Here is a 12,779-nt window from a genome sequence, read left to right as displayed (position 1 = left end):
TCGGCGTGTCCAATAAAACCTTTGAAAACATTCTATTTGGGAGTTTTACACTAGTTTAGTATCTTCCTTGAAACAGAATATTTTCTTGTAGTGATTATGGAATATATAAAGATGTATAAAGAAATTTTTAATCAAAGACTCCAAGTCCCCACTACTTTTTGATGTAACTCTCTGCTGCAGTAGAGGATAGGGGACAGAGACAGGACCGTGGAGAGAGATCACACAGGACAGGATTGTCAGGGGAGGAACGAGTAAATGAGGTCGTCCCAAGGAGCTTTTCAGAGGAAGGACCACAGGACCATGGAAGGGAGAAAGGGAAGCTTGAGAAGGATGCCCAGCCTTTCTGGTGTGAGCAGTGGAGTAAATCACAAGGCTGTTCACTGGGTGAGACCGGATGGAATCAGTTTTGGGCAGAGGACTGGGTTCCAAAGCCCCGGGACAGATTTTTCAATGAAGTACAAAACAGAGAGACTCTCTAGAGAGATTTAATAGGCCTATCAACCATGTATTTGGCTCTTACCATACATACGGAAATATCTATCCATGAAGTGATGTAGAAAGTCTGGGATTAGGTTCAAAATAATTCAAGTGGGAGAGGCAGGGGAAGTGAGTAGATGTGGCACAAGACTGGTCACGAAGAGCTCCTTTTCAAAGCTGGGTGATGGGTCGATAGGGGTTCATTACACTATTCTTTCTACTTCTGTTGTATCTTTGACAGCTTCCAGAGCCCTGACTCCTACTGATTGCCTGGAGGGGAGAGAGAGCAAATTAGAAAAGGCCCCAAAGTGGGGTGTGGCATGCAGTGGGGTGATGGTGCTAGACCCTAGGAGGAAATAGACAAACCCAGGGAAACAGACAAGGCCACAGCAGTCCTAGACTTCAAATTCTTTGGGGGAAGAGACAGGCAATAAACATGTAAATAAATATGATCATTTAAATCAAGGTGTTGGAGAAATAGTGATAGGAAGGTGTGCACGGGAATGGCAATGGAGTAGCCAGAAACAGCCACTCAGCTCCAGCATCTGACTGCCTCAGGAGCCAAGCAGATATTAATAGTGGTGCTTTTAAAATCCTTCCCATTCTTTTTTTTTTTTTTAACTTTTACTTATAAACAAGTCTAAATTAGTGGCTATAAGCATTCTATTCTAGGGAAAGTGTTTTAACTTAAAAGCTTTTGCTCCCTTCCTCCACCCGCCCCACACACTTTTTTAACTCTACATTTTGAGGCTGTGATTAGTCCAAGAGTTTTAGAAGTAGAGCCAGTTCTGGACTGAGCCTAGCGCTCCTTAAGCATCCCGTTTGGGCCCTGAGAGCCCTCCTCTCCGGGATACAGCTTTCTGTCATTGTTGGGGCTCCAGAGGACTTCCTTCTTGTCCCTCCTCCAAGTGCCACTTCCCTGTGCAAGGCAAAGCATAAGCCCCATGAGGACAGGGCTGTTGTGTTGTTCACTGTTATAATCCCAGCACCCAGAATTGTGTCTATCACACAGCTGTCACTCAGTAAATATCCTCTCAGTGAGAAGATTTCCTGAATCCAGCAGGTAAGTAACCAGACACCCACGCAGATGCTTACGGATTCTATCCTACAATGAGAATGAACTTGTGACCTGTCTTCACAGGGATAAATAATACTTCTATTTTATAGATGGACAGCCGAGTTGGTTCAGATAATCCAAGGGCAGAACTATTTCACCGACAATAGTGTTTCCCTTCCTTAGAAATGTTTCAAGACAAGAAACAGAAACTATGGAAAAATATAGCACACAGAGGGAACATTACCGATGTCACTTTACATTTCTTGAAAATATAATGAATTTAATGGATGTAGAACAGCTTTCCTGAATAAACCCAACAACAAATATTTTGGTTTCCTGAAAACAAAACAAAGCAAAACAACGGAGGGAAATTAAACTCTCCTTGATCCAAATGGCAGGAACTCTTCCTCGCGAACCGCTCAGCTAGGCTTCTTTGCATGCGAGCTTTCCGGAGAGGCTTGCCTGCCGGCGTTCTGCACGACAACCCCGAACACTTAACACTAACTAATATGGACACGGAGGCCTGGAGTTTTCTGCAGCTCCCTTAAGTGACCTTGGACGGCTCTCTTTCCGCCCCGACACTCGAGGGCCCCACCCGTCTCAGGCCCCCGTTCGCGAGCGAGATGCACCCAGCAGCGAACGCCATTCGCCGTGCGCGGGTTGGCAGCGGAGCTCGCTCCCTGGAAGGCCGCGCACCGCTGCGGGACCGTCCGGGGCCGGCCCAGGTTCCCAAGTACGGGGCACGCACCGTGGGGGTGATGGGAGCCCCGAGCGCGAGAACGGAACACGACTCAAGGCTGCCGGCCCCAGACCGTGTCCCCGCCCCGCCGCCGGGCGCCCGGGGACTTCGCGGGGACCGCGGCCACCAGCTCGCCAGCTCTGGCGGTTCCGGCGCACGGCGCGGCGGAGGCCCAGGCGGCAGGCGACGGCCGAGCATTGTTGTCAGGCTCGCCGAGCACAGCCATCTTGCGTCAGGCGTCCGGCCCCGCGCCGCCACCTGCGGGGAAAGTTGCGCGCGAGCGGGCGGGCCGGGCCAGCTCCGGAACCCCTGCGGGCTGCGTCCCCGGGGGACGCCCCCGGCCTCCGCCCCGTCGCCGCTCGGGGCGCCCCCTCCCCCACCTCTGCCCTCCCCCGCCGCCGCCCGCAGGCCGGGCGTTCACCGGCCGCGCCCGGGCCGCCGCCCCTCCCCCAGCGCCCCTGGGCGCCCCGACCCCGGGCTCCGGGCGCGGGATGACGTGGGTGCGCGGGGGGGGAGGGGCTGGCGGGGGGCATTGTGGGGGGTGGGGAAGACCGGCCGGGCGCGGGAGCAGGGCCGGCTGCGCGCGGGCAGCCGAGCGAGCGGCCGACAGTCGAGGCGAGAGCAGGCGGCCCTCCGGCACGTCTTTTGTGTTTGTACACACTCGGCGCGAGGCGGCCGGGGGGAGGGAGCGGGCGGCGCGCGGGGGAGGGGCGAGCGCGCGCCAGCGAACGGGCGCGCGGGGGGAGGGGCGGAGGCGGGGCGCAAGCGGGGGCCAGGGGCGGGGCCGAGCCTTCCCTCCATTGTGTGTGATTGGCTGGCGCGCGGCGCGGGGGCGGGGCGGCGTGTGTTGGGGGCTAGCCTCGGTGTCAGCCATCTTTCAATTGTGTTCGCAGCCGCCGCCGCGCCGCCGTCGCTCGCCAACGCCAGCGCCGCCTCTCGCTCGCCGAGCTCCAGCCGAAGGAGAAGGGGGGTAAGTTTCCCCGGCCGCCCGCCTTCCCGGGACCGAGCCCCGCTCGCCGCCCGCCACGGGGCTGAGCCCCGGCGCTGTGGGGACGGCCCCGCGGCCCCTCCGGGCTCGGCCCGCAAACTTTTTGGCCCCGAAACGTCGGTGAGGAGCGAGTTTCCCTCGGCCCGAGGCGGCGGCGGCGGCGGCTCTCCCCCGTCTCTCGCCGCCTCAGCCCAACAGCAGCCGCCGCCGCGGCGCCGAGCCGCTCGCCCTCCTCCTCGCGCCCCGGGCTCCTCTTTCTTCGGCGAAATCCCGCAAGCCGCCCCTTCCCGGGACCCCAGACCCTCACCACGACCCGCGCGGGCCCCTTAACTGCCACCCCTGGGCCCCGGGCCGCGGTTTTCGGGCGGGAAAAGGCTGGAAATCGCCGCCGCTTCCCACCCCGGGGTAACTCGCTTTTCGCTGCCTCCCCACAGTTGTTGCTGAGCTTCACCATCTTGTCTCTCTTCTCTGGTCACCGACCATATTTTTCTCCCCCGTTTCTCTCTTCCCCGTTTCACGGCCGGGGGAGCGTTTTTCGCCAAGGGACATTTTTCTCGCCTTTTTTGGAGAAGCGGAAACTTGATGCATTTGAAATGCAAAAAAACTTTTGCATTTTGGAGGGCGGCACGTGGCAGGGGATCGGGGCATTTTGGAGCGTTTCGGTGTGTGGGGCGTTCGGGGAGGCGGCGGGTCGGCGGCGCGATTGTTTGCATTTGGCTGGGGTCTGGGAGCCGGGCCGGGGGCCGGGCCCGAAAGTTTCCGCGGGCCGAGTGGCCCAGCCGGGGGCCCGAGCGCTGCTGCCAGCCCCGCCACGGGCACTCGGGGGACGTCGACGCGGAGCCCCCGCGGGCCGGACGCGGGGACCGGGCTTTGTGGACGGCCGTCCGCGGGCGCTCTCGGCCCTGTCGGCCCTCGAGAGCTGTAGAGACGCGACCCCGGGGCTGTTGGCCGGTATTTGCGGAGATCTGCGCGCTGCCGGGCGCACTGGGGGGCCAGCCGCGGGGGGGGCGGGGGGGCTAAAAGCCCCCCTTTTTAAAAAAAATACTGAAATTTGACTCGACCTTTCTGTGGTTTGTGGCTTCGTTTTGACTTGTTCGGGCATCGGGTGTTTACAGACATTCCTAATTTCTGCTTTAATTAAAGAAATTGAAGCAGAGGCTGTGAGGGGTCTTTTTGTTTTGCCGTTTGTCGCTCAGATTTGGCATTTTGAGAGATGATTGGCGTTAATGCTAACAATCGTCTAGTACTAGTTTTGTTTCAAGAAGTCCTATTTGGGTGGTAGACGTAATCAGCACCCTTTCGAATTATATAACATTACGGACATTGTTTTTTTGTGTGGGGGGGTTCGTTTTTTTTGTTTGTTTGGTTGGTTGGTTTTTTGTTTTTTGGGGTTTTGTTTTTTTGGGGTTTTGTTTGTACCGGTAATAATTTCCAGATTTGGGGGGGGCGGTGATGGTAGTGGCAGGAGAACTTGGACGTTTGGTAGCTGCATACATGATGTTTGTTTTTTAATGCTGGTAGGTAAGTAAGGAGGTTTCTGTACCATGGCTCGTACAAAGCAGACTGCCCGCAAATCGACCGGGGGTAAAGCTCCAAGGAAGCAACTGGCTACAAAAGCCGCTCGCAAGAGTGCGCCCTCTACCGGAGGGGTGAAGAAACCTCATCGTTACAGGTACTTATTTTTAAAAAAAAAAAAAAAAAAAGAGGAACTAGTGGGACAAAGTCTGTCCAAAGAAGCAGTATTTATATAATAGACGTAAAAGATGTAGGATGAGCAGGATTTTTGCTTCAGGGAATCCCGTGTCTTTCCTCTTTTGAAAATTTACTAATCCTTGAAAAACATATACATATAAAATTTTGTGTTGGGTTTTATTGGAACGTTTCATTTTGAAACTGCCCAGAGGAAACTTATTGAATCACTAATAACGTTTATGGGGTAGAGTAACATTTTATTTAGTTTCTTATGTTAATAATATATATTTTTTAAAGAGTAAAGTATTTTTAAAATACATTCCTGTATTTCTGTAGACATTGTCCCTTTTGGTATAATGACACATTTTAATTCTCATAATACAGAACTTATTTCACCAGTAACCAAGGTGGGGCATGTCTTGTTTGAGTAAAGTTGTCACCCCTCATTTAGTTGAATTGGTTTATTTCCTTCTGTTAGCACAGTGGGTGTTTTTTGTTGTTGTTGTTGTTTGTTTTTTTTAAGATTTTATTTATTCATTTGACAGACAGAAATCTCAAGTAGGCAGAGAGGCAGGCAGAGAGAGGAGGAAGCAGGCTCCCCGCTGAGCAGAGAGCCCGATGCGGGGCTCGATCCCAGGACCCTGGGATCATGACCTGAGCTGAAGGCAGAGACTTTAACCCGCTGAGCCACCCAGGTGCCCCAGCACAGTGGGTTTTGAACTACCCCGAGCAGTGTTGTTAAGGGCATCTGCCATTAGAGGGCAGAAGTTGTCCGTAGTTAGCCTCTGCACATGATTTTATAGTTATTCCAAAATAAAAGCTCATTCGATGGAAGGAAGTAAGTCAGACTAGAGGTACATTTTTTGTCGACAGTTACTTAGTAAAAGAACAAAACGTCTTCCATGTGAAGATGTACTGCACAGCTGTGAATGTTCAAATGGAGTCATTCCTGAGGGATGAGCAGTAGTCAAAGTAAACGTACTCTGGGGAATCAAACTTAAATAGACAAGTATTTTAAATGAGGCTCATTGTGTGGCGTTGGTAGGTCTTTTAGAAGAATCGAGGGTGTAGATGGGAGGAGTTCTGTGCCAAGTTGAGAAGAGTCTGAACTGGGACTTTTTATTAGTGTCCTAACACCCTCCCAAGTAATAACAGAAGTTACTGCCACATCTGTGTTACAGACGAAGTTGATGAACGGGACTTGAATAAACTCCCTGCCAAGACTCCACTTTAATACCTTGCTTTTTTTTGGAAGGTCAAGCAAAGCTTTATTTCCTACCATGCTTTTTGCTTTAAAGGTATTGTCATTACTCTTAAAGGCTTGAAGAGTTACATCACCTATTGATCAGTGAGATTTTACACAGAAACTAAAGAACAGAAAATGGGTGGTTTATTTTTTGGAAAATGACTGCATTTCTTTAAAGCTAACCACTTATCCTTTTAGGTTTTTTGTATAGTTGGTAACTATTTCATTAACGAGGATTTTTTATTGTTTTGTTTGAAGGCCTGGTACTGTGGCACTCCGTGAAATTAGACGTTATCAGAAGTCCACTGAACTTCTGATCCGCAAACTTCCTTTCCAGCGTCTGGTGCGAGAAATTGCTCAGGACTTCAAAACAGACCTGCGCTTCCAGAGTGCAGCTATTGGTGCTTTGCAGGTAAAATGGCGGGTGGGAAAGGTGCTTAAGAGGTGTTTGCCCTGCTGGGTACCGAGAACATTTCTGAATCTTCATATGTGCTGATGGAATTCTGTCGTCACACGCCTGTAAGATGGATGATACCTTCACATCACCCTTGAGATGTCAGGTTATGTGCTCAAGGTCATATACAGACCTTGAACACAGAAATGTCATTTGAACCTACTTGGGTCACAGATTTGAGCCCATTTGATGCCACGGCCTAGTGTGCATGCCTATATACCATTTTTAAATTTTAAACGTTGCTTCGAGAACAATGCTGAAAATGGAAAATAACTCTGTTCGTCTGTGGGTGCTTCAGGACATTCTGAAGACGTCGGACTAGAGGTCTGTGCTTTGATCAGCTTTAAAGAGTGACCACTGCAAAAGGGTGGAGAATGAATGTCTTACTGGCTCTGAAGAAGCAGGTGCAAGCGGAGACCACAGAGTGTCTGGGCAGGGGAGCAGGTCGGACTAAAGAATCAAGGATTGAGTAGAAGCAGTACCGGGTAGTTAGGACTAGATGGCTGATAGTAAGAAAAGGTGTGCTTCAAGATGACGCTGTACCTGTTAAGGGACAGGGATTTCAGGACTTGTAGTTAGCTAAAGAGGATTATGGATTTCCACTTCAATGGGAAGCTGTTGAGTTTAATATTAGCACCAGGGGATCAGAACTCTGAGAAATAGAGTTTTAGAGGTGGTTATGTATCTAAAATACTTGTGTTTTGTGCCAAGATTAAAACTTGAAATGCCCACAAGGAAGATACTTGATTAGGCGTAAGGGTGTAATTAAATCAGTTGGGAAAGTGTAACCTATTTTATAGTGTTTGGCCTTCTTTAGATGAGTGAACCTCAAAGTGTGGTAAGACGGCCACCTCCAGCAGAGCATGGGGTTGGGGGTGGTTAAAAATGCCAATTGCTAGGCCCCACAGACGTGGATCAGAAGCTCTGGTGGGGAGGGTCCACCATCTACGTGGACTCCATTGGAGGATTTTCAAGGCTGCTGTTGCTGGGCCGAGGTTTTGCTTTATATGTGAGGAAGATTCGATAGGTGGATTCTCTACCGAAAGGCAATTGGTTGAGCTGTTTCTATGGTTAGTCTGGGCTTCGTTTGATTGGTGGATTCCAGGAGTGAGCATCCATTAGATTCTCAATGAATGGAAATTACTGACATTTCAAACTACTAAAACCTTCCAGTGTTGTGACTTAAAACTATTTTCTTTTTCTGTTTTTATATTCTGATTATCTTGAGGTCTCATGGATTATTACAATTGCAAATCACATTTTAGCCACTCTGTTTTTAACTGGAGACATCACTGAGCGTGACAAGCATTTGATAAAGAGTTGCTAGTCCTGTTTTCTAGTTAGCCGGAGTCCGCTTCAAGAACATGTTATCCTTGGGAGTCCCACATGTCTGAGTTTACCTGTCAGTGGTGGTGCCTGGTAAATTGAAATGACTAAACAATCTGGGTAGAAGACTGTGTCTTTTTAATTCATGTGTAAACCTCCATTATCCCTGGACTAAGGGGTTTGCCTCTGGTACTCTATCAGTTAGATAGATCTTTACTGGAAAGAGGAACTTTTTAGTTTTTTGTGCATGTGTTTATTATACATATACTTCAGGTTTTGGGGGGGGGTCTGTTTGTTTTTGTTTTAAGATTTTATTTATTTATTTGCGAGAGAGCGAGCGAGCACAGGCAGGCTGAGTGGCAGCAAAGGCAGAGGGAGAAGCAGGCTCCCCACCGACCAAAGAGCCCGATGTGGGACTTGATCCCAAGACGCTGGGATCATGACCTGAGCTGAAGGCAGCTGTTTAACCAACTGAGCCACCCAGGCGTCCCACACTTCAGGTTTCTTAAAGACATGGAGATGAAGAATTTGCTAATGGAAATAAAGTAATAGAAGAGAGTGGTGAAAACAAAATGCCAGAGGTTTGTGTTTCTGGCTTCAGAATCACACAGTTGACAACTTGCCTGACAAAGCTAAATGAGGGGGCAGTGGTGCAGGCGCAGGGTGGGGGAATCAGTCTGCCTCTGCGGCAAGATACTCAGGAGTTGATGGACTTAAAGTTCAGCTTTTGCCTTTAACGTCTGAGAGTTTGGAGTAAGGTATCCTTGTGTTAGAAATACAGATCTCAGTGTTTTGAAATGGTGGAGGAACCTTGACTTTACTCAAGATGCTGTAAATGAGCCTTTCCTTGCAATTGCGAGATGTTTTTTCTTTTGCCATTATCCAAAAATGGTGTTTGTTGGGCTGTAAATTTACAGGGCAGTCTTTAATTCCCATTACAGCCTTAATGTTTAGGAGACTTTCGGGCCTGTGTGACAGAATTGGAAGTAAGGTCATGGTCCAGTCCCCTGTCAGTATGCAGTACTTGGCCCAGAGCTGAGCAGACCCAGGCCTGTAAGACCAGCAGTAGCCAGGTGCTAAGACTGCGGTGGGAGCCCCAGGCTGCCGTGGGCCTCGTTGGACTAGTAGCAGGGCAGCTAGATCTAGCACTCTGCCGTGCTCTCAGAATCGCAGGGCCTGTTGCTGGCATGTCCATGTAGCACCTCATAGTGCTGCATTTTGCGAGAGCATTCCAGATGCGCGTCATCGTGCAATGATACTGGGGGGAGCAGACTTAAACTGGTATCTTTCCTGAGGAACATCATTCTGGTATCTGACGTGCATTGTGAACCTGTTAGAGCAGTCGGTAGGATGCTGTGTTTTCCAGACTTTGTACCTGTTTCTTAAAACATCCGAAGAACGAATCCCCGGATGAGGTCTTTGGCTTTTAACACATTCTTTGGAATGTTTACATTACATAAAGGTTGAAAACTTAATTAGGGTTGGATTTTTTAAAATAAGTATTTGTTGACCATCATGAGATTGTTAAGTAACTTACATTAAAAGATGGCTGGTGGGGGCACCTGGGTGGCTAAGTGGGTTAAAGCCTCTGCCTTTGGCAGCATGGCTTTCTGCTCAGCAGGGAGCCTGCTTCCCTTCCCCTCTCTGCCTGTCTCTCTGCCTACTTGTGATATCTCTCTCTCTCTCTCTCTCTCTCTGTCAAATAAATAAATAAATAAACTTCTTAAAAAAAAAAAAGTGGCTGGTATACGAGGCCCAGGAGTACCAAGGAATTAGGAGTTCATGGCTACCCTCACGGAAGTCTTGAGCTAGGCTTTAATGGGTAGATAAGATTTGAACTCCTTAACGAATTGCAGTAGAAAAACACGTAGAGGTGGTAAAATTTGGATGAAACATTTTTATAGAAAAAAGGCATAACAGCAAAAAAACAAATCTCAGGAGTTTCGTTGCAAAATCAGATGTTTGTGAAAAGCCAGTCTGGCTGTTCCCATCTACATAGCTTGTGTATTGTGTAGCACAGGAGGCCTCAATTGCTCAAGTAGTCGGTGTGTGTCGTTGTAGTTTTTCATGGCCTCAAGATGCCACAATGGAAAATTCTTATTAGGACAAAAATCAGAACTATTAAAAACCTGTTTTTTTTTCCGAGTATCCTTTTTTTTTTTTTTTTTTTTTTTTTTTTCAAGATTTTATTTATTTGACAGAGATCACAAGTAGGCAGAGAGAAAGGAAGGGAAGCAGGCTCCCTGCTGAGCAGAGAGCACAATGTGGGGCTCGATCCCAGGACCCTGGGATCATGACCTGAGTGGAAGGCAGAGGGTTTAACCCACTGAGCTACCCAGACACCCCTTTTCCTGAGAATCTTGAATAGAGAAATAACTTCCTATGGAGGAGGAGACAGGGCCAAATAAGCTCATTTCGTGCTTGGCGTCCACTAGCACCGCAGGGTTGATGCCTAGGGTTGGTGACAACAGGCCTTGTTCCAGAATGAGTAAGCAGATATTACAGCCTCAGCTGAAGGACGCTTCCCCTTCCATGCAGCTGGAAGGTAAACAAACAGTTAAGAGTTAATTACAGGTAGAAGCTCCTCTTTTTCCTCTTCCCATGCCAAATGTCTGGGAACAGTTCCTATGGCACACACCCGGTGAGCACTGGTAGAGATAAGAGAGTGCCTTTGAGGAATCCTTAAGTGTACTGGGAAAAACTAGAGGGTCAAGACTGGGGTGCACAGAGGAAGATACACCTGGGAGGGGGCACTTCTAGGCCAAACATGTCAAAGTCTGCCAGCGAGACACAGATATAGTATGTTCTGGGACCCATAGTCCTCATGGGATCAAACTCTGAGGTATAAAAGGGGAAAGGTAGATGGGGACCATGTATGGGAGCCAGTGGTCAGCTATAATGGATAATTGGCAAGGCAGGGTTCAGGTGGATACTGGAGAGTGGCTGGGGTTCAGAATGAGGAGGGCACTGGTGAAGAGGAAGGACTATTACTTTGGATTGGATACAGGATTTCCTTTATCACTGAAAGGACAAGGAGAGGATCTTTATGTTTAAATGGGATTTCTTGGGTTAAGTTGGATCTCCTTAAGACCTTTCAGTTTATAGAAATCACATGTTAAACGTTAGAAAAGTCTAAACTTTCTTAGTAATCAAATCATTTGACTTCGGTGTAATTGGATAAAGATTTCTAAACTTGAGCTTTTCTCTATTCATCAACATCAGGACAGAGCTGCAAGACTGTTTACATGGAAGCGTCAGTAACACAGGCCACCAGTAACACGGGCCACGTCACCTGAAGAAGGTTTTCAGAGGGTTCAGAGACCTCATCATTTTAACCAATGCAGACACATCTTAACTGTTGGTCTAACGGTGTTAATTTCTTCTCGTTCCTTCGCAGGAGGCAAGTGAGGCCTATCTGGTGGGCCTCTTTGAAGACACCAACCTGTGTGCTATCCATGCCAAACGTGTCACAATTATGCCAAAAGACATCCAGCTAGCGCGCCGCATACGTGGAGAACGTGCTTAAGAATCCACATGATGGAAAACGTTTCATTCTTTAAAAAAAAAAAAAAAAAAAATTCTCTTCTTCCTGTTATTGGTAGTTCTGAATGTTAGATATTTTTTTTCCATGGGGTCAAAAGGTACCTAAGTATATGATTGCAAGTGGAAAACTAGGGGACAGAAATCAGGTATTGGCAGTTTTTCCATTTTCATTTGTGTGTGAATTTTTAATATAAATGCGGGGACATATAAAGCATTAATGCAAGTCAAAATGTTTCAGTGAACACGTTTCAGCAGTTCAACTTTATAACAATTATAAATAAACCTGTTAAATTTTTCTGGACAATGCCAGCATTTGGATTTTTTTAAAACAAGTAAATTTCTTATTGACGGCAACTAAATGGTGTTTGTAGCATTTTTATCATACAGTAGATCCATCCATTCGCTATACTTTTCTAACTGAGTTGTCCTACATGCAAGTACATGTTTTTAATGTTGTCTGTCTTCTGTGCTGTTCCTGTAAGTTTGCTATTAAAATACATTAAACTATACCTGCTTTTGGTCTTTATTATCCACCTTGGCCGTAGAGTTAAGCCACTTGAAATTTCCATATTAGAAGTCAGTTTAGTATCATCAGGTGTTTTGTCACCTTCTGTCTGAGACAAGGCTATTGGCGAGATGCAGAAAGAAGTTGGGCTTGGGAAGGGACCTGGAGCTCCTGGCTTTCCTCCTGATTCAAAATCGGCAGAGACTGGGGGCCCCTGGCTGGCTCAGTTGGAAGAGCATGGCACTCTTGATCTTGGGGTCGTGAGTTCGAGCCCCACGTTGGATGCAGAGAGGACTTAGAAGAAAGAGCTTAGAAAAATAAAATTTGCAGAGTAAATCTATTTGTGAAAACCAGATCTCAACTCTTTCAGTATGTTCTTTCCTAAACCCATAATTCCCAAATCTAGCCGGCCAACAAAAGAATCCTGTGGAAATAGTCCAATCTAAATAACTAGTGAAGGTACATTTATAAACATGACTACACTATTAAACTTTGAATGTTCAATGGCAGTTTAAATGTAAATGTAACAGTAAGTTTTAAACTCAAAAATTAGTGCATTGGGGATGTGGCTCTTTGAAGATGCTGTGTATTAATCCGGAAGTTACTGATCAGCAGCAGTTCACTATGAGTACTGTCTCGTTTAGCATTGGACTGGTAAGTGTGAAATGTGGGTAATAAGCCTCTCAGAGCCTATAACATCCCTTAATGGACTGACATTAGTTGTAACGTTTGAGTGCATGAAGCTGCTCTAG

At 47.9% G+C, this 12,779-nt stretch overlaps 1 protein-coding gene across 1 annotated transcript; it reads left to right on the top strand.

The window, feature by feature from the left end:
- Positions 1-3,152: 3,152 nt before the first annotated feature.
- On the top strand, positions 3,153-12,031 carry LOC122918683 (histone H3.3A). Its single transcript, XM_044267400.1, has 4 exons — positions 3,153-3,243; positions 4,783-4,933; positions 6,458-6,611; positions 11,377-12,031. The coding sequence occupies exons 2-4, from the start codon at positions 4,806-4,808 to the stop codon at positions 11,503-11,505; spliced, it is 411 nt and encodes a 136-aa protein (XP_044123335.1). The 5' UTR covers positions 3,153-3,243; positions 4,783-4,805; the 3' UTR covers positions 11,506-12,031.
- The last annotated feature ends 748 nt before the right edge of the window (positions 12,032-12,779 follow it).

Source organism: Neovison vison, chromosome 10 (genome assembly GCF_020171115.1).
Source record: "Neovison vison isolate M4711 chromosome 10, ASM_NN_V1, whole genome shotgun sequence".
Taxonomy (NCBI): domain Eukaryota; kingdom Metazoa; phylum Chordata; class Mammalia; order Carnivora; family Mustelidae; genus Neogale; species Neogale vison.
The sequence above is the reverse complement of the archived record's forward strand: the minus strand, read 5'-3'. Positions and strand labels throughout refer to the sequence as shown.